This window comes from Camellia sinensis, chromosome 3 (assembly GCF_055761805.1).
Source record: "Camellia sinensis isolate YWXY chromosome 3, ASM5576180v1, whole genome shotgun sequence".
Lineage (NCBI taxonomy): Eukaryota > Viridiplantae > Streptophyta > Magnoliopsida > Ericales > Theaceae > Camellia > Camellia sinensis.
Window position 1 is genome coordinate 18,232,452 of NC_138963.1, and position 26,551 is coordinate 18,259,002.

General features: G+C 42.4%; 1 protein-coding gene across 1 annotated transcript; it reads right to left on the bottom strand.

The window, feature by feature from the left end:
• Nucleotides 1–283: 283 nt before the first annotated feature.
• On the bottom strand, nt 284–26,137 carry LOC114291875 (uncharacterized). The gene is made up of 5 exons (XM_082917860.1): nt 25,919–26,137; nt 24,030–24,246; nt 12,868–12,974; nt 8,880–9,475; nt 284–670 (listed from the first exon to the last, which is right to left on the bottom strand). The coding sequence occupies exons 1-5, from the start codon at nt 26,135–26,137 to the stop codon at nt 541–543; spliced, it is 1,269 nt and encodes a 422-aa protein (XP_082773986.1). The 3' UTR covers nt 284–540.
• Nucleotides 26,138–26,551: the final 414 nt, after the last annotated feature.

Here is a 26,551-nt window from a genome sequence, read left to right on the forward strand (position 1 = left end):
TCGATGGATACTGATGAGTGTGAAGTTTTTTTCATAGAAATTTGTAAAATTTGGAAAGCATTTACTATCGTTTCTATTTTCTACTTTTTTAACTTTTCAAAATTTTAAACTAAAACTAACATGAAAAGATTGACAAACTATTTTCAAATTTTATTTTTATATAAAAATGAAAGAAATAAACGTTTATTGTTTTTCGTTCAAAAAATACACACACAAAAAAAAAAAAAAAAAAAAAAGAGAGAAAGAAAAAACATACTCTTTTTTTCTTGGAGTTTCACCACTAGCAAAATATTCATGAACTATGGAGCAACTTTTATCAATTTTATATAAATAACACTATTTTTCATTATTGGAGATATTCTTTTACATTGATATCGTTTTAAGTGCACATAATTTCATCACATAATCAGACGTAGCTCTTTAATATTGAGTGAGTTCAACCAAATGAATTAGTCTCACTCCATACAAAACAGTTATATTATATCTAATTCTATGATCAAATTATGTGTACTTAGAATATTTTGTCAAGATATTAGTGGCCTAGGAGCCACCTGCTGTATATCCGCCGTCAACACAAATGACTTGTCCGGTGATGTATGAAGCGGCAGGAAGGCTAAAGAATGCTACCAACGATGAAATCTCATTAGGCTTTGCTATGGGACGGAGAGGAGTTCATAACATCACTTACATATATGCATCAGAAATGGATTGTTCAACTTCCTCTTGGAGACAATATAATTAAAATTTAAGTAATTAGTAGTTATTCACATTTACTCCCAAAAATTATGTGTTTTGGATATGTTTTTATTTTTCGTGTTTCTTTAAATTAAAACAATGAAAAATCTGAAATTACTCATTCTTTTTATTTTGACAAACTACTAAGGAACTTAAGAAAGCAGTTCAAACAGTTACTCAAAAAATAAAGGAAAAAGCTAGGGAGCCTAAAAAGTACACGTCAAAAAATTAATCTAAATTTGGGTTACACCTAGAATCAATCTTGTGAGGGATTTTTTATGTGCATTAGGGTCAAGCTAGGACAAAGCATAGTAATGGGCCGTTCTGTGGGCCGCAGTAAAAAGGGCTGAGTAAAAGGGCCTTGTAATTAGCTCAGTCACCCCGGTTGGATTGGTAATTAGCTCGGCCACAGTGTTTGAAACCAAGGTATTATGGTTTCTTATGGTGGACCTTTCCCTGATTAGCGCGGCCAGAGCTTGCTGTAGTTAGCTCGGTCTCAACGGAAAAAACCGAGGTACAAGTGAACAAGAGCCGAGCTATGAGTTGCATGTGAAGGTACTGGATTGAGTATGACAAAGAGATATTGTTAGCTTGGTTATATTGTCATTTCACCGAGATAAAACCATCTCACTTGGTTTAAGCAGTGAGGGGGGTGTTGAAGGATAAGCATTATCTTTTAGGAGTGTGATTCCTAGGAGGACTCTACATAGAGAAATAAGAGTCCTACTAAGATTGTGCCAGGCAAAAACCATAAGAGCTCATGACAAAACCTATGTAGAGGTAACACAACTTTGATTCTTGAATACACAGAGCTTTTGTCTATTTTGCCGACTTAGGCATCGGAGAGGTATCCGGCATACACTCGCCGACTAGCTCACGTTTGTGTTTTCAGGGAGTAAAGCAATGACATTTGGAGAAGCGCACACTTGATCAACAGGATTATGCGAGAAGATAATTTCGTGCTCGTACAATTGGCGTCATCTGTGGGAATTCCAGAAAGAACAAAACCTCTTGATCAAGTTTTTCCTTTCTAATTGGAAGCAATGGCGCACAATGAAGATTTGCCGTAATCCGCTATTGACGGACAAACCCTAGAGGGGGGTGAGAGGCGCGAAGGCTTGCCTTTTATACCTCCCATGGCGGATCTAGAACCCCAGCGACAGAACCCCCAGAGGGATGTAAGGGGGAGACGGGCTAACAGCCCCTGTCACTCTCAAAGTTCTGAAAGACAGAGGCGGAGGATGGACCCTCAAGTTCTGGAGCATCGCGTGAAGGAGCAGGACGAGTTAATAAGGAAGATGGCGGCAGACATGGAGTCAATGAAGCGCCAGATAAAAGGAAAAGAGGTGGCGACAGAAGAGGGGCGCAAAGACAACACGCCCCCTCGCCACTCGGAAGATCATGGTAGGCGTACCACACCATCGCAAACAGAGAGTAAGAGCCTTAGAACGAGCGACACTCAATCAAAGACTTCCAAGACTCATTACTTCAGGTCTAAGAGAATGAGAACTGAGAGATCTTATACTGAGGGAAGCACCTATCGGCCCTCGCACACATACCAGACGTCATCTAGGCACATGGAGTTGCCTAGATCATCTGACTTACGAGCTGTACTTGAAGAAAGGACACGATGGAAGGAGGATACCAGGGCACGCAACCCGCACAGAGTTTCAGCCCTTCAGCGGTTAGCCCCTCGAACGCATGGGAGTGTCGAGGTAGGAATGCCAATACTGCGCCTTGCTTATGAACCAACAGACAAAGCATTAGCAAGGCTTCAGAGCTCGCCGTTCGTTACAGCAATTGAGAACGTGCCACTACCTTCAAGCTTCCACCAGCTCAAATTCACCACTTATGAGGGGAAGACAGACCCCTTCATGCACTTAAGCCACTTTCGCCAGGTTATGGCAGTTTACCGACGAAACAAGGCTTTAATGTGCATCTTATTCCCATCCAGCCTTGGCGACCTAGGTTTAACCTGGTTCGAAAGGCTACCAGAGGGCAGCATTACCTTATGGGCGCAGTTGGTAGAAGCGTTCGTGACTAGATTCAGGACGAACACCAAGATGCCAGTGGAGATTGACTTGCTACTCTTCATTGACATGGGCGAAAAAGAGACGTTGAGGTCCTACAACAGTCGCTGCTGGGAAACTTTTAACTAGATTGGGGATTGCCCTACAAACCTTGCCATTGCACAATACAAATGGGGCCTGCCAGTTGGTAACAAATTGAGGGACTCAATTACTATGACGCCACCCCTCGCGATGGAGGCCTTGATGGAAAGAGTGCACCAACATATTCGAGTGGAGAAGACAACGCTCGTGCCAAGGCGAAATCCGGCACAACAGCAATGCCAGATAAAAAGACTATAGCAAAAGTCAACACGGTAGAACAACCTAACAGGAATGGTTGAGGTAAACAAAAGGAAGTTAAGAATTCGCACTGCCATTACCACAGTGTTCAAAAAACCAATCTGTCGAATTCTCAATGAGATACGCAACAAACCTTTCGTCCGATGGCCAGCCAAGTTGGGAGAAGCACCAAAAGACTATGACGAAAGGTCCCGGTGCACCTTCCATGATAAAAAGGGGCACCGCACTAAAAATTGTACGCCGTTGAGGCAGCATTAGGAGGAGTTAGTGGCAGCTGGGCACCTGGACCAGTACATAGAAGGCGGAACACAACCATCCCCCCAGAACCACAACATTCCAAACGGGGTGCCGGTCGACGCTCCACCTCAAGGTGTAATTAACGTAATACATGGAGTATTCGAACCTGAGCGGGTGTGTGAGCTCATGGGAATGCTCAAAAAGGTTGAGCACTTAAGGGAGGTATTAAGTGCACAACCTGCCATCAAAAAGGGGAGAACAGAGGCCACAAATGTCTTATCTTTTTCAGACAAAGATTTAGCAAGGATATATTGCCCTCACAATGATGCACTGGTTGTCACTCTACGCGTCAAGAATTTCGACGTCAAACGAATTTTGATCGACCAAGGAAGCTCATGTGAGATAATGTATTACGAAACCTTCAAACAACTGAAACTGGAGGATAAAGACTTGGCACCTGCAACATCTCCCCTAATCAGATTCAACTCAATGCTAGAGTGGCCAGTGGGCAAGATAATCCTCCCAGTCAAAGCAGGAACCATGACAAAACAGGTGAAATTCTGGGTATTGAAAGTCCCTTCCACCTACAACATTATCTTGGGGAGGACATGGTTGCATGTCATGCGATCGGTAGCGTCAATCTACTAGCAGGTATTACGGTTCCCCAACAAAGCCGGAGTGATAGAAGAGGTCTTTGGAGACCAAATTATGTTAAAACAGTGTTTCGTCACAGTAAATGGCAGTCGCGCTGCCAAAGGCTATGTACAGATGATGGAAGAACCTGAAAGCAATGAACTATTTGCGGACGTTGGCAAGGCAGCTGAACAAAAGGCAGTAGAAGACTTGGTACAGGTAAGGATAGATGAAAAAGACCCAGAAAAGTTCTTTTTGCTCGGCTCGTCTTTGTCCAGCACTGAGAGAATAGAGGTCATGGAATTCTTAACCTCTAACATCGAAGTGTTTGCTTGGACACCGTATGACATGCCTGGCATTAACCCAAACTTCATCTGTCACCAACTGAACGTCCACCCAACTGCCCGACCAGTCATACAGCACATTTGTAGATCAGCACTCCACCATGCCAAGATAGTGGCGGAAGAAGTAGGAAACTTGCTGGAGGCAGGAGCTATCAGAGAAGTGCACTACCCCAGGTAGATCTCCAATACCATAGTAGTGCCAAAGAAGAACGGAAAATGGCATGTCTGCATGGACTACAAAACAGTCAACAAGGCATGCCCAAAGGACAGCTTTCCCCTACCACGGATAAACCAACTGGCAAACCTGACGGCAGGACACAATCGACTTAGCTTCCTCGATGCGTACAGAGGTTACCATCAGATCGCTATGTATGAACTAGACCAAGAGGTCACATCCTTTACAATGCCAAGAGGATTGTATTGTTACAAGGTCATGCCCTTTGGCCTAAAGAATGCAGGGGCAACATTCCAGCGAATGGTCACCAAGACGTTTGAGCCATTGTTAGGCTAAACAATGGAGGCTTACATAGACGACATGGTGGTCAAGAGCAAGGATGAGAAGGACCATCTCAGGGACCTAGGTGAGATGTTCCAGATTCTGAAGAAGAACAAGTTGCGCCTAAATGCATCCAAGTGTGCATTCGAAGTAGGATCTGGCAAATTCCTGGCTTTCTGGTAACCAATCGAGGTATAGAAGCAGACCCCTCTCAGATCAAAGCAATCCAGGATCTTAAGAGACCCAACACAGTCAAATAGGTGCAGCATCTCACTAGCCTAGCAGCCGCGCTCAATCGGTTCATAAGTCGGTCGTCAGACAGATGTCGACCATTCTTCCAAGCACTAAAGGCCAAGTTTGAGTGGGACGAAGAATGCGACCGCGCCCTAGAAGACCTGAAAGAATACATGTCTTCTCCACCATTGCTAGTAACCCCAATGCTTGGAGAAGAGCTCTTTTTGTACCTGGCAGTTTCACAGCACGTAGTCAGCGCGGTGTTGGTCAGAGCGGAAGGAATCCAACACCTGCCCATCTTTTATGTTAGCAAGACCTTGCTGGGCGCAAAAATCAGGTACTTACCATTGGAAAAACTGGCCTTAGCCTTGATGACGGCCTCAAGGAAGCTGTCGCATTACTTCCACGCCCACACTATAATTGCCCTAACAGCTTTTTCCCTAAAAGCTTTATTTGAGAGGGCGAACTTTTCTGGGCGAATCTTGAAATGGGCGGTGGAATTGGGACAATTTGATATCAAGTTTTAGCCCCGAACCGCAATAAAAGCCTAAGCTTTGGCATACTTTGTGGCAGAGTTCACACTAGGAAGTCATCATATCTGCCCAGTTGACTTGACTGGTACGACAGGAATGGGGATGGAAAGCACCGCAGGAAATGCGCAACCCCTAGTTCAGGATACCCAGCCACATTGCAAACCACACAGGCTTGAGGATCAAGAGATAGGAATAAACCATGCCATTCCCAGTAAGGACTCATCGACAAGTGAAGACTTGGGGCAATCAGATAATAAAAAGCAAAGCCCAACAGTAACTCGGGGCTTGGAAGAAAACAACACTCATGACCCCAAGACATTATCCGACCCCTCCACTTGTTGGAAGCTATCCGTTGGAGAGATATGGAAGCTCTTCGTGGATGGGGCATTCAATAGGCATGGTGTTGGACTTGGCATAGTCCTCATCTCACCAGATGGCCTATTAGTGGAACAAGCAATCAACCTTGGCTTCCCAGTATCAAACAATGAGGCGGAGTATGAAGCACTCTTAGCAGGCCTAAAATCAGCACTTTTCATGCAGGCCACCGAGCTAATGGTTTACAGTGACTCCCAACTGGTAGTAAACCAGATTTCAGGCGACTACGAAGCAAAAGATGAGAGGATGGAAAAGTATCAAAAGTTAGTCAGAAGGGAAATCATGAAATTCGAAGTGGTGCGAATAGAGCAGATCGACCGGGAAAAAAACAGCAGAGTAGATGAACTAGCAGGCTTTCCTTCGATGGTAGATACATCCATTCCACATCCATTACTGATCGACTTCCTACCAATACCAAGCATTGAAGAACCCGAAGTAACTGAAGTATGTTGCGCCGAACTAGGCCCTTCATGGATGGATCCCATTATAGTATTCTTAAAAGACGGCGTCTTACCTGAAGAAAAGAAAGAAGCTAACAAGATCAGAGCCAAGTCACAGCGATTTTGGCTCTCCCTATCAATGGCCTTGTACAAAAAATCCTTCACAGGACCTTACTTGAAATGCGTCCATCCCAGCAAGGTCGAGGCGTTCTTGTTCGAGATACACGAAGGCGTATGCGGAAGCCACCAAGGGGGAAAATCATTGGCCTACAGAGCAATTTTGCAAGGATATTGGTGACCATACATGTAAGCAAATTCAGAGAAGTATGTCAAGAAGTGCGAGAAATGTCAGAAGTTCGCACACCAAATACATCAACTAGCCAGAGAGCTTCTACCATTAACTAGTCCGTGGCCCTTCACAATATGGGGCTTGGACATAGTGGGACCACTTCCAACAGCGCCCGACAATAGAAAGTTCTTTCTTGCAGCATCAGACTACTTTACAAAATGGGTAGAAGCAGAAGCACTCGCCTCAATAAAAGAGAAAGATGTGAAGAAGTTTGTCTGGCAAAATATCATCACTCGGTTCAGCATACCCAAGGCTTTAATATCAGACAACGGCACTCAGTTTGATGGAAAAAATTTTAGAGGCTTTTGTGAGGAGTACAACATAAAATTCTACAACTCTACACCAGCATACCCCCAAGCAAAGTTGTCTTAGATGGATTGAAGAAAAGGCTGGAGAAAGCAAAAGGCAAGTGGGCTGAGGAGCTCCCTCATGTTTTAAAGGGCGTACCATACCACATATCGGCGATCTACTAGAGAAACACCTTTTTCCTTGGCCTATGGCATGGAAGCAGTAATCTCACTAGAAGTTGGCCTCCCCACTATTAGAAGTGAAAATTTTGACCCAGACTTTAATGGAGAAGCCATAGTATTGGAGCTCGACCTTACAGAAGAGAAAAGAGAAAGAGCACTGGTTCACATCACATCATACCAGCAAGATTTATCCAGAAAGTATAACAACACAGCACATCCGAGGCAATTCAAGATTGGAGATTGGGTGCTGCGCAAAGTAATGGGAAACACCCCGGTACCTGGAGATGGCAAGCTAGGGCCTAATTGGGAAGGACCTTACAAAGTGGTTGGATTAGCAGGAAAAGGGGCATACCACTTGGAAGATAATGACAAGAAGGCCATTCCCAGGCTATGGAACACTGCTAATCTTAAACTATTTTATTTTTAGTTTTTCTTTAACGTACTTGTAGTTTTTCTTTTTTCAATAAAACAAGTAGTTTCATTTTCAGCATAAATTGTTTTCTTCTGTAGAAATTGTCTTAGTGAGCTAGGGGCAATAGAGTTGGCAGGAATAACCAACACTTGGCTCTAAGTTGGCAGGAATAACCAACTTTGAGCTCTCTTCAGCCAAGATCAGGATCTAGGCTGAAGAAGTTTGGCAGGAACAACCAAACACTCTGGCTTTAAGTTAGCAGGAATAACCAACTTTGAGCTCTTTTCAGCCAAGGTAAGGATCTAGGCTGAAGAAGTTTGGCAGGAATAACCAAACACTCTGGCTCTAAGTTGGTAGGAATAACCAACTTTGCACTCTCTTCAGCCAAGATCAGGATCTAGGCTGAAGAAGGTTGGCTGAAAAAACCAACACTTAGTATTCTTCAGCCGAGATAAGGATCTAGGCTAAAGAGTGGTTCGCTGGAAAAACCAACACTTAGTACTCTTCAGTCGAGATAAGGATCTAGGCTAAGGAGTGGTTGGCTGGAATAACCAACTTTTAGTACTCTTCAGCCGAGATAAGGATCTAGGCTGAAGAGTGGTTGGCTGGAATAACCAACTTTTAGTACTCTTCAGCTGAGATAAGAATCTAGGCTGAAAAGTAGTTGGCTGGAATAATCAACTTTAAGTACTCTTCAGCTGAGATAAGGATCGAGGTTGAAGAGTGGTTGGCTGGAATAATCAACTTTAAGTACTCTTCAGCTGAGATAAGGATCTAGGCTGAAGAGGTTGGCAGGTATGGCAAAACAGATTACAAGGTTAAAACCGAGATAGGTATCTCGGCCATAAAATATTATACTTCATGCAATCATAGTAGGAAATAAATGCATGGCGTAAATCAAACAAACAGTTGAGGAAAACAAAAGAAAAAGATTTTCATTCAAAATCCAAATCAGAAGTACAAAAGGTGGGGCCTCAGCCCGGTTACAAACTTTTTTGTTAAACAAGAAAAGAAAAATCAGGAGAAAAGGTCTTCCAAGTCGGCATCCAAATCAACCCGAGCTTCACCCAGAGGTAGCTCAGTTGTGGCGAGCACACCTTGGTTGAGCTCGGTCGAAGGCACCACGATGGTCGCAACAGGTGAAGGTGGGATGGAGACCACTGAAGTGGGAAAGGTAGACTGGCGACCGGGCTGGAGGTTGTCTTCAGGAGCAGGATCCTCGTTGTCCTCCCCTTCTTAAAGAAATTTTTGCTGAATGGCAGTAGCATACTCCACCATGTAGCTCGGTATGAAATGTGGAGGGTTTTTGAAGACCTCGGTCTCTTGGCCATGACCGAGCTTGGCCACAACCGCCTTCCATCCACATTTGAAGAATATATCTTTGGCGGCTTCGCACTGTTGGATGTAAGTGGCCTCCCCCTCCTTGTAACCCCGGTCTTCAGCGTCTTCCACGCTCTTCTCCAACCGGGCAATCTCAGCATTCTTCTTTCTCTCGAGCTTGGCCAACTCGCGCAAATATTTGTCTTTCAACTCAGCCGCAGCCTTTTGCTTATCTGCTTCAGCCGAGCTGACAAGACCAGTCAGGCGGGCCATCTCGGTATGTAGCTCGACCATTTTCTTTTTGGACTCTTCTAGCTCGGCTGATTTAGCATTGGCCTCTACCACGGCCTGCCTTGTGGTTTTTTGAAGCTCCAACACGCACTTGTGAGCGACGTGGTTCTTCTGTAGGGCCTGCAAAAAGAGGAACAATTTTGAGCTGAACCGAGCAAACAGATCTGCCACGGCCTGCCTTGTGGTTTTTCGAAGCTCCAACACGCACTTGTGAGCGACGTGGTTCTTCTGTAGGGCCTGCAAAAAGAGGAACAATTTTGAGCTGAACCGCGCAAACAGATGTAGAAATTAGGGCAAGAAAAGGAGAACTTACCAGCACCATTGATTTCGTTGCCAAGCGAATGGCCTTCAACTCGGTGAGATGGTCGTGGTGCTCCATATTGGCTGGAAGACATATGCTCTTGGCAAGGTTAAAAGCCAGCGAATGGTCTTTTTCGGCAACCACTGAGTCAAAGTCAGTGCTAGCTCGGTTCTTCTAGGTGACCTTGGGCACCCACTCTGATGGGCTAGCCCGGTCTGAACGCTTAGGTTGTGGGCTCGGTGGTGTGGTTTGGGGAAGCACGGTTTCATCCTCGTCAATAAGGCGTGGCTCGGTTGTGGAAGTTCGAGCACGCTTGCTGGGCCGAAATGATGAAGGCTGGGCGGTTGGAAGGGCTACCACGGCCTCTTGTGATTGGCCAGCTGGTGGTACTTCGGCCTGATTTGTTTCGGTGATGAGGGCCCTAACTGCTATCTTTTTGGCCATTTCTTGCTCCTTTGTTAGTGGGATCAAATTGATTTGAGGCAAGGTTGGATCTGGTTCGAGTGAGGGTTCAAGGAGGAAATCTGTCACCCTGGTCTTCCTCCTACTACTGTATCTGTACGTCCATTCGAAATTAAGTAGCTCGGCCCAACCTCGATTGTGGTAGAAGAGTGCAACGCGGAGTGCGTCGAGATTGGGGTAACTGTACTGTGACTTAAGATGGTTCAAGTCTGCATAAGGAAAAAAGCAACGGTTTGCACGGTGCGAAATTAATAAACAGTAAAGAATGCACAAAACTAAAACCGAGGTATTCATACCAGCTACTCCCTTATTCCAGTTAATGCAGTCGCCCGGGATCTGGGCCACATGGTCTTCAAAGTTGCCCGAGACTCAGAAAAAATCATCGTCATTTACATCTTTGTCTGGTGTATTTTTTATTATTTTCTCTCGACGGCGTCTTATTCTTAAATAATAAACCCAGCCATCTTCATTCTGGCCTAGAGAGAACTGGTGAAATAGCTCGTCTAAACTGAGGTTGAGGCCAAGCCAGCGATTTAGCTCGGCGATGCCATTTGTTATTCTGTACGAATATGTGGAAATCTGGGTAAGGCAAAGTCTTGTTTGTCTAAGAAATTCACAAAGAAGAGGCTGAATGGGAAAACGGAGACCAGCCTCTACAATGGAAATGACGTTGAAAGGGACGAAGCCCGGTTTTCCCCAGGGAATGGTATCTAGTTCGGCTAGTGAGAGGTGGACGTCGTCTGGAATTTGGTAATCCTTTCGGAACTCGGCTATGGCCCCTGGAGAGTTCACTAAAAATCGGTACTTCCCCATGTGGCCTTATATTGTGTATAATTTAGCTCGATATTGAGATGACCTTCAGTATCTCGGTTGAGCGTGCAAAGGTGTGTCTGGCCAACTTAGTCAGTCTGCAAAGTGAAAAGGAAAAGTGTTAAGCACAGGTCGTTGGGCCGTACTAAAAGAAGCAAAGGCATAATAAATAAAGTCCTAGCTCGGCTACGTGGGATACTGTCCGTTCTTAGCTCGGTTGAAGCGATGGACTTCAGCTCGTTCAAGTGGAATGAGAGGTTCGTCGCCCGGCTGAAGCATAGGGTGCAACATTCTTGGTTCGGTTTTGACTAAGTCAGAGAGCTGGTTTGATCCCAAGGAATAGCCTAGTCATTGGGTAAGGCTTTCTAGTTTGGTAGTTCGCACACCTAATACAGCTCCCTAGCTCGGTTAGGTGAAAAAGAAGGTTCTTAAACCTATTGAAACTTAATCTAGTTCGGCCGAATGCACACCTTAAGTACAAACAGGTTCCTAGTTTGGTTAAAATATTATTTTGGATCAAAAGCGTTATTTCTCAGATTGGTTATAAATCTAGTGGATCTATTACATGGTTCTTGGAATAAAGTGGTCATTTCCCATGGAAACACCAAAGTGTTTTGAGAAACATACATATTATGCTATGTATTACAAAACAGTGCGAAATAAACGGAAAGGAAACAGGTTTAAGCCACATACCAGTTCAAAATGAAGAAACTGAAGATGGAGACAATATCAGCAAAAACACGAGCTTGGTAGGTGCTAGGGTTGCAAGAATGGAGATTCAGAGGGAAAGAAAGAGAGAAGATGAATAGTAGAAATGGTTGGTTCAAAACATGTGATTTTTGTGTAAAGAGAGTGAAAAAGGCGAGACTGTTCAAAATTCGCGAGATACGAAGTCGGCGTCGACAGTTGTACTCAACCAATAGGGGCCTGCCACGTGTTCATAGGAATAACAAGCGATTCAGAAGCACATCATGACTGGAGAGATGTTTTTTGACTGAGCAAATCGGTAGCCCGGTGACAATCTAGCTCAGTTGAAAGGCTAAAGTTTTAGCTCGGCTGGTAACAGGTAATCCCAATCATACTATGCAGATGGAATTAAGGGGCAATTGAGAGGGAGTTTTATGTGCATTAGGGCCGAGCTAGGCCAAAGCGTGGTAATGGGCCGTTCTGTGGGCCGCAGTAAAAAGGGCTAAGTAAAAAGGCCTTGTAGTTAGCTCGGTCAAAAAGGGCCTTGTAGTTAGCTCTCGCACCCTGGTCGGATTGGTAATTAGCTCAGCCACAGTGTTTGGAACCAATGTATTATGGCTTCTTATGGTGAACCTTGCCCTGGTTAGTGCGGTCAGAGCTTGCTGTAGTTAGCTCAGTCTCAACGGACAAAACCGAGGTACAAGTGAACAAGAGACGAGCTATGAGTTGCATGTGAAGGTACTGGATTGAGTATGACAAAGAGATATTGTTAGCTCAGTTATATTTTCATTTCACCGAGATAAAACCATCTCACTTGGTTTAAGCAGTGATGGGGGTGTTGAAGGATAAGCATTATCTTTCAGGAGTATGATTCCTAGGAGGACTCTACATGGAGGAATAAGAGTCCTACTAGGATTGTGCCAGGCAAAAACCATAAAAGCTCATAACAGAACCTATGTAGAGGTAACACAACTTTGATTCTCGAATACGCAGAGCTTTTGTCTATTTTGCTGACTTAGGCATCAGAGAGGTATCCGGCACACACCCGCCGGCTAGCTCACGTTTGTGTTTTCAGGGAGTGAAGCGACAACGTTTGGAGGAGCGTAGACTTGATCAACAGGATTATACAAGAAAATAATTTCGTGCTCGTACAAATCTCATTCACAAGCTATACTTTCTTACTAGTAACTGTTTAGAATTTTTTTTAAAGTTCCTTGACATTGCTATTACTGGGAGAATAAAAAATAAAAAAATAAAAGATTTGGGAGAAACCAAGAAATACAACACAAAATGATCATAGTATTTATTAAAAAAAAAAAGTTGGTGAAAAAAATCTCCAAGTTGGGGTAAGAACAGAGTAGTACTTAACTGGTTTCATAATTGTAGTCTTCACAGCCCATAGGGCTACAGTGTTGGTGCGAATGTTGTCCTTTGCCCATTCACAAGCCAAGTTCCTTGTTAGCTGATTGATTGCACCTAAAAAACCCAACAATGGAAAGCTTTTATGATCAATAATTACCTTCAAATTTTTTGCCTAATCATCACCAAAAATGTTAAACATAAAAGACATGGAGTCCACATGTATATGAGATTCTTTATTTTCGAATTTCTCTCTCATTTTCAAAAACACTCATGATCATTGAATTATTGAAATCTCAAGGTGTGATACTCACAAAATATACAAAATATGATTTAATGATGTTGGGGGAAAAAAATGAATAAGACCTCTAAATTATCACTCCTAAATTGACACTTAATGATGTGGATTTTTGCACATTAGTTGTTGATTTGTTTAAAATTCAGCCAAATAAGACCTAACTTTGCCATATAAATGTGGATAAATTTAAAATTAATGTTTTAAGGGACTCTAGTGTTGCTCAATTATCACATGTACCTTTAGCTGCGGCATAGACTGAAACTGCAGGCAAAGCAGTAACATCGGCGATGGAGGAGATGCAGACGATACTTCCTAAGAGGGTAATTTATAAATAAATATTAGCCAAGCCACAATCCTTTAGTCTCTGTTATAGGCCGGACTAAAGGCCGAGGTACGGGCTTCGAGTAGCTCGGTCCCATGTTGTATGAAAGCTGGGCAGAGGTACTTTGGACCGAGCTACCTAAATTAGTGGGCATAGTGGTTAGCCGAGGTATTAGTGAGAAAGAAGGCCGGGCTTGGTATAGCCCGGCCAAATGCTATCTACGTCATTACTTGAGTGTTTGACCGAGGTAATATAGCTCGGTTAGGTCGCAGCAGCCTAAACAAATGAGGTAACCATCTTACTTAGTTGGTGGAAAGCAAAGTGTTATTATAATAGACTCTTCATTGAGCTTGAGACTCCTAGTAGGGCTCTGCTAAGGAGAGTAGAATCCTACTAGGATTGTGCAAACCATCTCACTTGGTTGGTAGTGAGTACGGTGAATGACTCCAAGGAAGACTCTTCTAAGGAAGAGTTGGAATCCTACTAGGATTGTGCCAGGTAGAATCTATAAAAGCTCATGACCAGACCTATGTACAGGTATCCCAATTCTTACTCTAGAATACACAGAGCTTATTGTCTATTGTCTAGTTGTTGAAATAGGCATCGGAGGGGTTTCAGGCACACACCCGCCCGCTAACTCACGTTTGTGTTTTCAAGAGGCAAAGCGGCAACGTTTGGAGGAGCGCAAACTTGATCAACAAGATTATACGAGAAGATTATTTCGTGTTCGTACAATTGGTGCCGTTTGTGGGAAGCAATCACAAAACACAAACCTTTTGATCGAATTTTCCTCTCTAGTTGAAATTAATGGCACACAATGAAGACTTGCCGCAATCTACTATTGATAGGCAAACCCCGAAAGGGGGTGGGAGGCATGAAGGTTTACCCTCTGTCCCACTTATGGTAGAATTAGAACCCCAGCTACGGAACTCCTGGAGGGACACAAGGGAGAGACGGGGCACTAGTCCCTGTCGTTCTCAAAGTCCTGATAGACAGAGGCGAAGGTTAGATCCTCAAGTTCTAGAGGATCGCGTAAGGGAGCAAGACAAGATGATACGAAGGATGGAGGCGGACATGGGGACGATGAAGCGCTAGACAAAAGGCAAAGGGGCGGCGACAAAAGAGGGGAACAAAGGCAACACACCCTCTTACCATTCAGAAGATAGTGGCAGACAAGCCACACCATCCCAAGCTGAAAGTAAAAGTGTAACAACCCTCATACTGTTTACTGATTAATGACTGATTTATTACCGATAATCACCGATTACTGTAAAACGGAACTGATAATGACTGATAACTGACTGAGAATTGAACTGATTAAAGTACTGAACTGACTGACCGAAATTGAAACTGAATTGAGTGAATACATCTGTTTGAATTGCATTTTATCTGTTGACTGTTTGTTTGATCTGTTCGTGTTTTATGTTTAAACTATTAATTGAAGGCCTTATCGGCGGCCGAACCGGAAATGGGTTAGTGTTTTATGATCACCATATTTAATATGAATTTATGGTATAATTATCTGAAAACTGATTAGGTATGATTAAATTAGTTTAAATATTGACCAATTGCAGAGTTGGCCTTATTTACCGAACTACCCCTAGTGGGCCACTATCTCACACACACACTTGAGCCTTATATATTGAATCAAACATTTCTTTAGCCTATTTGTGAGACCCTTAGCCGACCATAGAGAGACAGAGACTTGAGGAGTTGAGTTCATCTCAATATTGCTTAGAATTTGAAAAGGATTGAAGTGTAGATTGCTAAATTGAGCTCCTAGCCTTCTAATTCAAGACTTAAGGTAGAGTAATTACCCTCTTTCTTATGAATTGAGCTTGTTCTTGCATGATTCATGTCAAATTAAGGAGCTAAGTCTTGTTTTAGTTCATACATGTTGAAATAGAACATAATTCATGCATGCATGTTTGAATTGTTGGATTTTGAGTTGAATTCATGGCAAATTGTCACATGCATGTTCATAATTATGTTTAAGTCCATGTTTTCATCTTGTTTGTGAATCAATTGGCTCACTAGAGCATGTTTTGAAGCTTGAAAGTTATTTAAAGATCATGCGTGTCATGTTTGAAGATTGTTCTTGAAAATGATTTGAAATTGAGTTTGAATTAAACACCCTTGGGCTTTGATTTCTCAAAATTGAGCTTTGAACCATGTTATACTATGTGTTTATAAATGTTTTCCAGAAAATGGGCCCAAGAGGATTGGTTTTGATGCGTTTGAATGTGAGTTTGAGCTTGGAGGTGCAATCTGGAATTCCCAGATTTTGCACTTACGCTCGAGCGGGGAAAGTGGCGCTCGAGCGTGGAATCCGAGCATCCAGCATCTCTCTGCACTGTTTTGCAGTCCACTCGAGCGGAGGATTAGGCGCTCGAGCGGAGTCAGGTCTCACGCTCGAGCGGGCGTCGAGCGGAGATTTCACCCATCCAGTACTTTTACTGTACGCTCGAGCGGGAAAGTTTACGCTCGAGCGTGTACCTTTGTTGCATGACCGCTCGAGCGGGGAAACCTGCGCTCGAGCGGAACTCTGTTTTTCTGAAAATGCTTTTAAATGTACATCTTTGCATCCTCATCCCATTCTAGGCATTCTTAGGCCTAGTTTAAGGCATCTTGTTGAGGATATAGATGTAGAACACACCGAGGCATTAGGGATTAAGTTATTACCGTTCCCAATTGTGTGGCTTAGTGTGTTCAATCTGTTAACTGTGTAGGGTTGGCGACTGGGGAGACACGCTCTAGCATACGGTAGCCCGAACTCTGTGAGTAACAATTGTGTAAAGATATGTTCAACTGATATCTTTTGAATACTGAACTGAACTGTTTACTGAACTGGTATTACTGAATGAATGTATGTCCTTTATTTCTGAACTGTACTGTGGCATCCTTAGTTCCTACTGTTTACTGTTACTGTTACTGTTACTGTTACAGAGATCTCTGTCGGTTCCCTCGTGGAGCCACTACTGTTTACTGACTGATGGCCATCATTACTGTTCGGTCTTTTAAGACCTACTGTTACTGTTATGCTAATGGATGTACCACATATGACTGTTTACTGTACTGAACAACTGAAATACTGATTGAATTGAACTGTTTTCATTACTGTAAGGACATTCATTCCAAACCCCTTTATGCTTTATGTTATTCACTGGGCTTTAGCTCACTGCTCATATATATATGTAGGTGTACAGGCACCAGACCGCGGCTAGAGGCGTCAGGGTAACTCCAGTTTTGTCAAGCCAGCCTTTGTGCCTCACTGCGAGGTTCCGAGCCTAACGTGTTAGGGCTTAGGGGCGTTTCACAATTCCCCCTTCTGTACTGTTTCACTGTTTTGTATAGACTGAATGTTTACCGTACTGTTTAATAGGGTTGAGTCCCTGGTCGGAATGATTGTAAATATTGTGCATACTGTTCTGTACTGGTTACGTATAATGTATGAAAAGTTTTTTTGCATACAGACTGTCATAGCTCATTGGGCATTGTTTATTTACTGTTTTGGCTTCCGCCAGGCCCTGTACTCTGTTTTACTGTATTACTGTTCAGCAGGCCTTCGGTAATCTCGAATTACTGGCCGGTTACGGTGCTAAACCCATAGGGCCGGGTTTGGGTCGTGACAAAAAGCCTAAGGACAGACGACACTCAATCAAGGACTTCCAGGACTCATTTCTCCAGGTTTGAGAGAACGAGGACTGAAAGGTCGTATACGGAGGGAAGCAACTATTGACCCTCGCACACGCACCAAACGCCATCTAGACACATAAAGTTGCCAAGGTTAGCAGACCTGCGAACAGTGCTAGGGGAGAGGGCCCGATGGAAGGAAGACTGCAGGGCTCATGACCCTCGCAGGGTTTCATCCCTACAACGATTGGCCCCTAGGACACATAGAAGTGTCGAGGTAGGAATGCCAATGCCACGCCTTGCTTACGAACCAGCAGACAAAATGTTAGCAAGGCTACAGAGCTCACCGTTCGTTCCGACAATTGAGAACGCACCATTGCCCTTAGGCTTCCATCAGCCTAAATTCACAACTTATGAGGGGAAGTCGGACCCCTACATGCACTTGAGCCACTTTCACCAGGTCATGGCGGCGTATCAGCGAAACAATGCTCTAATGTGTATCCTATTCCCTTCCAGTCTTGGTAACTTAGGTCTAACAGGTTTGAAAGGTTGCCAGAAGGTAGCATAGCTTCATGGCTGCAACTAGCAGAAGCATTTGTAACTAGATTCAGAACAAACACCAAGACATCGGTGGAGATTGACCAGCTACTCTCCATAGATATGGGCGAGAAGGAAACATTAAAGTCTTACAACAATCGATATTGGGAGACTTTTAATCAGATTGGAGATTGCCCTACAAACCTAGCTATTGTACAGTTCAAGCAAGGTCTGCCAGTGGGTTATACATTGCGAGATTCAATGACAATGACGCGGCCTCTTACTATGGAAGCCCTAATAGAGAGAGTGCACCAACACATCTTGGTAGAGGAAGATGGGATTCGCACCTAGGCAGAGTCCGACATAACAGCGAGGACGGACGAAACACCCTCGGCAAAAGTTAACACAGTCGACAAGAAAGACCAACCACGTAAAAAATCTTTGCCCAACTGGGGGCAAAGTGGGTTGCAGGATTGACCAATTCTTTCTAACAAGTCTTTGCCCGACTGGGGGGTGTAACAAGTCCACGAGGGACCCCTGCTACAGTTCGGACTCGATTTGTGTCACGGTTCTTAATCTTGAACCAAAGAGTCCAAATCTGGCAAATCGTTTTGAGAAAAACAGATTTTAGGAAAGAAGTGCCAAACATGGACTACTTTGCCAGACACAGAGTCGCCACCTAAATATTTTTTATGGGGGAATTTAGGAAACCCTGAATCGGTGCCGAAGGCCACATGTCCGTCATCACCGGAGTTGTCTCGGCTCGGGAGCTTGGGTACGATCGGGGAAAGTCAGCTATGAGCACCCCCTCTCGCCCGATCCGAAGATCGGCCTCTACTAACCGTGATATCCATTTTTGAAAACTTTATGTGTTCTTATTCCATTTATTAGCCTAGAATTACTATGTTATGCGCACAGCAAACAAGTATAGACTAGATTGCCTAATTTGGAAACAAGCATTGCATATCCGTTTGTTTTGAAGAGCGCTTTGGAATTTGCTACTCGCAAGTAGGCTAAAACACGGATTTCAACGAGTTTTTCCAACTCAAACAATCCAACCTTCACCCACGGGCATTCAAACAATAATATCACATAAGCATTTAGCCACATGGCAAACATACTGTCATGGTAACATTCACACGCATGCGAGATGCTAAAGCATAAATACTTACATCGTACGCCGTGCCAAAAACAGGAACACGTTAGCAATCAATGCATGATCCAAGTCCATGTTAAATGCCTAATGCATCGCATACAAAATGTCACTACAGTAGGCTCGGCTAGTCTATGAATGACATGTGAAAATGCACAACTAACATGTATTCAATTCGGAATTTGAAATACAGATGTAGTTAGAATGATGCGCCGAGCCCGGTGCATGCAAAGCAAATGTATGAATGCACGCATGCATTGCATAAGGTATGCTAATTTTTAAATATGCCCTAGTCTACCATCATAAGCAGGTAAATAAAAGGGAAGAAAGAAGTGGGGATTGGAAGACATACACGCCACTCACACACACTTATTACAGATTTGCCCTCGCGCGGAGGGACCAAATAAATAATACAAATTAATTAACTACGCAAGCTAATTAAATATTACAAATTTCCTAATCAGCTAACAAACTAATTAAGCTAGGAAAAACAGTAAACCGCCTCGGGAGGAGAGTCAGATGCAACGCGTGCTCGGGTCTTGCTCGGAATTGCACCGCCATGCATAGTCTGCCTCTGTTTTCCCTGCTCTGCCCCTCTGAAGACTACCAAAGTCTCAAGGATGCTTCTCTGGATACTGGGAATCACCACCAGCTGAATAGAATTATCACCGGCAGTGGTATGTGGTCACCGACACAAAATGAATCCATCGGCTGGTGATTTACTGCCGGTCGGCAATTTGTAATGCTGGTCGGCAAAGAATGCCTGCAGAACCTGCAACTCACAGCAGCAGAGGACAGAACTTGCATGGCAATATAATTCAAACAATGTATGCACCAATCATGTCCCCTATCATGTTTGTAACTCAAAGGGGCATGTGTCTCGATTCTCGGACCGCCAATCACGCATTTCCATGCATGACGGCCCAAAGGATCAAGTGTGCAAATTTCATGTCAAATGAAATGCAAACCAAACAAACAAACCAAAGCCCAATTCCTATCACCAAGTCAAGGAATAAGGCATGCATGCAAGATGCAATGCAACCTAGGCATGTAAGCTAAGGATGCAACATGGCATGGCAAGACACTTATGCAAGCATGCAAGCAAACATGAGGCAATGGAAATTGATGGAAAGGTGGACTTACACATGATTTAGGCAACTCTAAATAGGCCTAAAACAATAGCCAAAGTGACCAAAATAAAGGACTAAACACATACACACATGCACATGTTGAAGGCCTAACTGCTTAAGCATCAAAAGACTACTTCTAAGCACACTTAGAAGGGAATGATCATAGACATACGACATGCAAGGTAAGCATTGAAAATCATGTTAATGTGATGCCAAAACTAACCTACCAATGCAAGCTATGCATGTAACAAATGGCCCAAGCATTCAAAGTAAACCAATGGAGTATTGAACTACACTTAACAAGACCAAACATGGCATGAACTTATTGACCAAAAATAGAGTTTTAGCACATTAAGACAAGGCCTAGAGATCACTTAGATGGCATCCAAATGACCTAAATTCAAAGGCATGCATAAATGCCAAAACAAGGAGCATGCTACCCAAGCTTTCAAAGCATTAAGGAGACATCCAAGGCAAACATATAGGCATGCAAAAAGGGACTGAAATGACACGGTGGATGGTTCCAAACCACTAAATCAATGCAAGAATGTCATACTATACATTCATACACTCAAGGCCAACAAGCCGGAATGCAAAGGAGCTATACTAAGCATGTCAAATCCGACCCAAACAACCTAGGACAGACCTAAAATGAGCACAAAACCTTCACAAGGCTAAGCCTAAAACATGCTAGAAAAAAGGCTAACAACCTAAGGCATATTAAGGCAATAACATGGCATTACATGGTAGGTATGCTAAGCATGCATGGTGTACCAAAACCAACACACAACAAGGTTATATCATGGCATAATAAGCATGGAAAACAACCAAGGCATGATCAATACACACTCTAACATGATGCTCTCTCAAGAGGCCAAAAAGGGTCCCTTTCAAGGACAACAAGGAGAGGGGGTGGCCCTCCCCTTTTGGAGACTTCAAGGCACCATCTCCGCCACTGAAATCCCTCAAGATTTCAGTGGTGAAGAGGCCCAAACACCAAAGTCTCGAATCTCACTCAAAATAGCACAAAATGGGGCCTTTCAAGGCCTGAGAGGGGTCAAACACCTCCAAACCACAAAACACTCTTAATAAACAGTCAAGAGGGTTAAAAAAAAGAACTTTTTTGTATTATACACTAAGCTCAAAAATGATTTTAAGATAGGTAGAAATACAATGCAAGATTGGGGAATAAAGAGGCAAAATTGTTACCCTTGAAGACCCCTTCAACAATGGTGTTCCAACAGCTCCTTCTAGGTTGAAAACAGCTCCAAAACTTCAAAACCAACCTCTTAGAACCTCAGTAGCTAAGTGAAGGTGAAACACTATGTGTTTGTGTGCAATAGTAAGACACAAATGCACCTAAACACACACAAGAGGGAGATATAGAGATAGAAAGTGTATGGTTTCTAACCCTAGAACTCAAAACCCTAAAAATGGCTGTCTAAAAATATCTCAAGTCTCTCAAGTGTCCAACCCTAAAGCCAAGAGAGAAGGCTCTCTCTTATAGAGCCTTTTGTCTTGTAAAGTTTACAAGGCAAGCTTCTCAAGAGAGAGATCCCTCCATACACGTGTATGGAGGGGAGCAAAAAGCAAGACAGCTGTGATAAAATATCTGCAAAAGCAGATACACAGTAGTCGGCCGGCCAAAGATGCCATTTTGGCAAAAATGAGTGCTGACCGGCAACAAAATGTGTCGACCGGCAAAAAAAGGTGCCGATGGCAGCAAAAACCAGCCGGTGACCTCTAGCCACTGCCGGTGGTGTGTGGGGATGCCTCACAAAGCATTCCCAGCCCCTCCAAGGCAAAACACAAGTGTTTGGTGCAAAACCAAACACAAAACGGTCGAGTTCGGAGATCTTGAGGCAAGGCGCGTAGCCGAGACCTCCGGGAACTCCCAACGAACACAAACAAGGGTAATCACCAAGTGTTCCAATGGTGACATCCAAGTCTTGAGGACGATCAAAAATGGGGTGTCTACAGGGGGCAATAAAAAAGGTTGGTAGGTTTGACCAACACTTTTTTTATTCTTCAGCCAAGATAAGGATCTGGGCTGAAGAAGATTGGCAGGATTAGCCAAGCTTTTAGCTCTCTTCAACCGAGATAAGGATCTGGGCTGAAGAAGATTGGTTGGATTAGCCAAACTTTTAGCTCTCTTCAGCCGAGATAAGGATCTGGGCTAAAGAAGATTGGCTGGATTAGCCAAACTTTTAGCTCTCTTTAACCGAGATAAGGATCTGGCTGAAGAGGATTGGCTGGATCAGTCAAACTTTAAGCTCTCTTTAGCCGAGATAGGGATCTGGCTCAAGAACATTGGCTGAATTAGCCTAACTTTTACTCTCTTTAGCCGAGATAAGGATCTGGCTGAAGAAGATTGGTTGGATTAGCCAAAATTTTAACTCTCTTTAGTCGAGATAAGGATCTGGGCTGAAGAAGATTGGTTGGATTAGCAAAGCTTTTAACTCTCTTCAGCCGAGATAAGGTTCTAGGCCAAAGATGATTGGCAGGATTAGCCAAACTTTTAGCTCTTTTCAGCCGAGATAAGGATCTAGGCTGAAGAAAGGTTGGCAGGAATAACCAACATTTAGCTCTTTTTCAACCGAGATAAGGATCTGGGCTGAAGAAAGTTAACAAGTATGACCAACATTTAGTTCTCTCCAGCCGAGATAAGGTTCTGGGTCAAAAAAAGTTGGCAGGGCCAACACATAGCAACGTTAGCAGATTACAAAGCTCCTGGATCAAGATGGCTGTCTCGGCCAAAAATATTCAAGACATGCCAATTAAAGTTGAAAGACAAACACAAACAGGATATGAACCGAACAAAAAGATTGGAAAATAGCAAATTTCATTCCATTCCGTTTGAAAAAATGAGCATTACAGAAGTAGGGGCAGGTCTCAGAAGCACGAAGAGTGAGAGAAGATGAACAGTGGAGTGTTTAGTTCAAAAAGAAGGGTTTTTGTTTAAAACACAAAAATGGGTGGGACTGTTCGAAGCTTTCAAGGTACAACGACGGCTGTGACAGTTATACTTGACCAGTGGAAGTGAACCACGTGTCCAGGGGAATAGATAATGATTCAGACGTGCTTGGAAAGCTGAACGACGTGCAAAGCAGCTGACAAGACATTTATGGACCAGCCAAATCGGTAGGTCGGTAGAAGGTAAGCTCGATTGGCTTTAATGTTATAGCTCGGCTAGAGAAGAATAATCCCAAATCATACTTTGCAGATGGAATTAAAGGACAATTGAGAGGGTAATTTATAAATAAACATTAGCCAAGCTACAATCCTTTAGTCTCTGTTATAGGCCGGACTAAAGGCCGAGGTATGGGCTTCGAGTAGCTCGGTCCCATGTTGTATGAAAGCTGGGCAGAGGTACTTTGGACCGAGCTACCTAAATAAGTGGGCTTAGTGGTTAGCCAAGGTATTAGTGAGAAAGAAGGTCGGGCTTGGTATAGCCCGGCCAAATGCTATCTACGTCACTACTTGAGTGTATGACCGAGGTAATATAGCTCGGTTAGGTCGCAGCAGCCTAAACAAAGGAGGTAACCATCTTACTTGGTTGGTAGAAAGCAGAGTGTTATTATAATAGACACTCTTCATTGAGCTTGAGACTCCTAGTAGGGCTCTGCTAAGGAGAGTAAAGTCCTACTAGAATTGTGCAAACCATCTCACTTGGTTGGTAGTGAGTAGTGCGAATGATTCCAAGGAAGACTCTTATAAGGAAGAGTTGGAATCCTACTAGGATTATGTCAGGCAGAATCTATAAAAGCTCATGACCGGACCTATGTTCAAGTATCCCAATTCTTACTCTAGAATACACAGAGCTTATTGTCTATTGTCTAGTTGTTGACATAGGCATCGGAGGGGTTTCCGACACACACCCGCCCGCTAACTCACGTTTGTGTTTTCAGGAGGCAAAGCGGCAACGTTTGAAGGAGCGCAAACTTGATCAACAGGATTATACGAGAAGATTATTTTTGCACATTAGTTGTTGATTTGTTTAAAATTCAGCCAAATAAGACCCAACTCTGCCATATAAATGTGGATAAATTTAAAATTAATGTTTTAAGGGACTCTAGTGTTGCTCAATTATCACACGCACCTTTAACTGCGGCATAGAATGAAACTGCAGGCAAAGCAGTAACGTCGGCGACGGAGGAGATGAAGACGATACTTCCGTATCTAGATGCTTTTAAGAGGGGATGAGCAAGTTGGCAGAGATGGTAAGGGGGCTCACCATCAGTTCTCATTATCTTTGAGAAATCTTCTACGGTGGTTTCTGTAGTTTTTTTTAGTAGAGCTGATGCAGCATTGTTCACCTAACCCAGTATTGATCTTAAAAAATTTAAGTATATTGTGTATATCAATTTAATTTGGAAATCAATAATGATATGGATCATGAAAAAGTAATTTAAAAAATGAGTCAAAAAGTATATTGCATATATCAATTTTACTAGGATCGAAAAGAAAATTAGCAAAATGTGGTTAGAAGTGATTGTCAATCTCCTAGAGTGGTGGTTGGTTTTTGGCTTAATGTAGTGACTGAAGGTGATTATTGTCAGTGGGAAGTCGACAACGTCATTGGTTATTGTCAAAGGTGGTGGCCGAAAGAGGTCACTGTCAAAGTCAGTGGCTGGTAGTAGTAACGGGTAGTGTGGGTGATAGGGCCAGAGGAGGACAAAGAAATGGAAAAAAAAAAAAAATCTAAAATTCTAAACAAAGTAAAACTAATTTTTTTGTAGTTAAATTTTTGTAAATTCTTTGCAAAACTTTAAAACAAAAACACGGAATGAATTTTTATTTATAATTATTAAAAAATTTACATATATAAAAAAAGAATTATAAACATATATATTACCCATCACACTATAAGGAGAATCCTATGCCCTGCCCCCACAATCCTTTTTGAATTTATTTTAATTTATTTTTTAAGTAATAATATGGAAAGGGAGCATCCTATGTCCTTCCTCCCGGACAGTCCTCTGTCAACTTTCTTGTTCTTTATTTTTTTAAGTTACAATAATGCTAATACCTTTTACCTTTTTTTATTATATTTTATTTATCAGATATGTATACTTTGAATATTATGAGTTCTACATAGACGTTATTAATAAATTTAATAATAATAATAATAAGTGTGCACCAAGAAGTAAACTAAAGGTAGTAAGAAGAGATCGTCATCTTTAACATTGTTAGTGAAGTTATCGTACCAACCACTTCCTACTCAACTATTTTCTGCAAATATTAGTCAATCAGTTCTGATTTCTGCTCATACTATCTTATTCAGAAAAAATAAATAAATTTACTCCACTATTTGAACGGGAGAATCCAGTTTAATTTATTATGAACCCATTTCGATTCCACTTTATTAATCTGAATTGTTCAATATTTAGTGTCTTTTAAATAGACCATCCATGCAAAAAATTTGATTGATTGATTATTAGATATCGGTTGCTACATAATTGAATAATATTTTAAAAACAAATAAACAACTTATTTCTTAAATTATATTTGTCATTTATTTTTTTAAAGATAAATGTAATACAAAAATATAGCTATCGATATTCAATCAAATTGATTTGTTTATGAATGATTTACTCGAGAGACATTAAAAATTGAACCGTTACAATCAATGTAATGACCCTAAACTAGGCTCAAAATGGGCAGAACTGAATCTTCCAATCAAAATGTCGACCAGAAGGAAGCTACCTCCAACAAAGAAACGTTCTTACTCTATGACCCAAGTGACCGGATAACAATATTTTAAATTGATCGAATTGAACAGATTGCTATGCATGGCCATATAGTTGAAGAAATAATGATATACAAATAGAATTTTTATACATAATAATATGATTTTTTATGGGCACATTATTATGAATATAGTTTCTATATGAACTTTCTATTTACAAATGAATATATTAAGATTGTTTAGATGCAAAATGACTATGAGAAGCACAGGTAGTTGGTAGATTTGAAGATTGAACTTACAAGGATGTTGAGTTTGCCATCAAAGACAGAAGAGACGGTTTTCATAAGTTCCTCTCGTTGAACTCTTGATGACAAATCGCATACTGAGACACTTACTTTATATCCCTTACTTTCCCAATCTTGTAGTCTCTCATTCAGCTCTTTTTTATTCCTAGAGCATGTATGCACTGTGGCACCAAATCCTGCCAATTCCTCTACTATAGCATACCTAAAATTCATACGTAAACCACCAAAACAAATATATATTTTGGTCAAAAAATGAAATTTAACATAAAACAATTTTAGATCATCTCGGCGTCATGACCAGGACATATGGCACCTCGGCTAGCACTTCGGTGCCACCTTGGCCACATGTTGTTATTCAAAAAATATGTCCCCACAACTGTCCCCTAGGTTCTATTATCTCGGCATCCTGAGGTGACGGAACATATCTCATTTAACCATATAGCATGTTGGCTAAGCTTGCTCTATCCTTCATTACCGAGGTCATCATTCGTCAGCTCCATATGACCCAGACTTGTAATCTGTTTTCATTAATGCCTTAGAACCAAGAACCAAGTTTTTTCAAGTTCTTTAACGGAGATCATTCCCATAGCCGAGATCTTTGCTTCATTAAATCAAGAAATCCAAGAG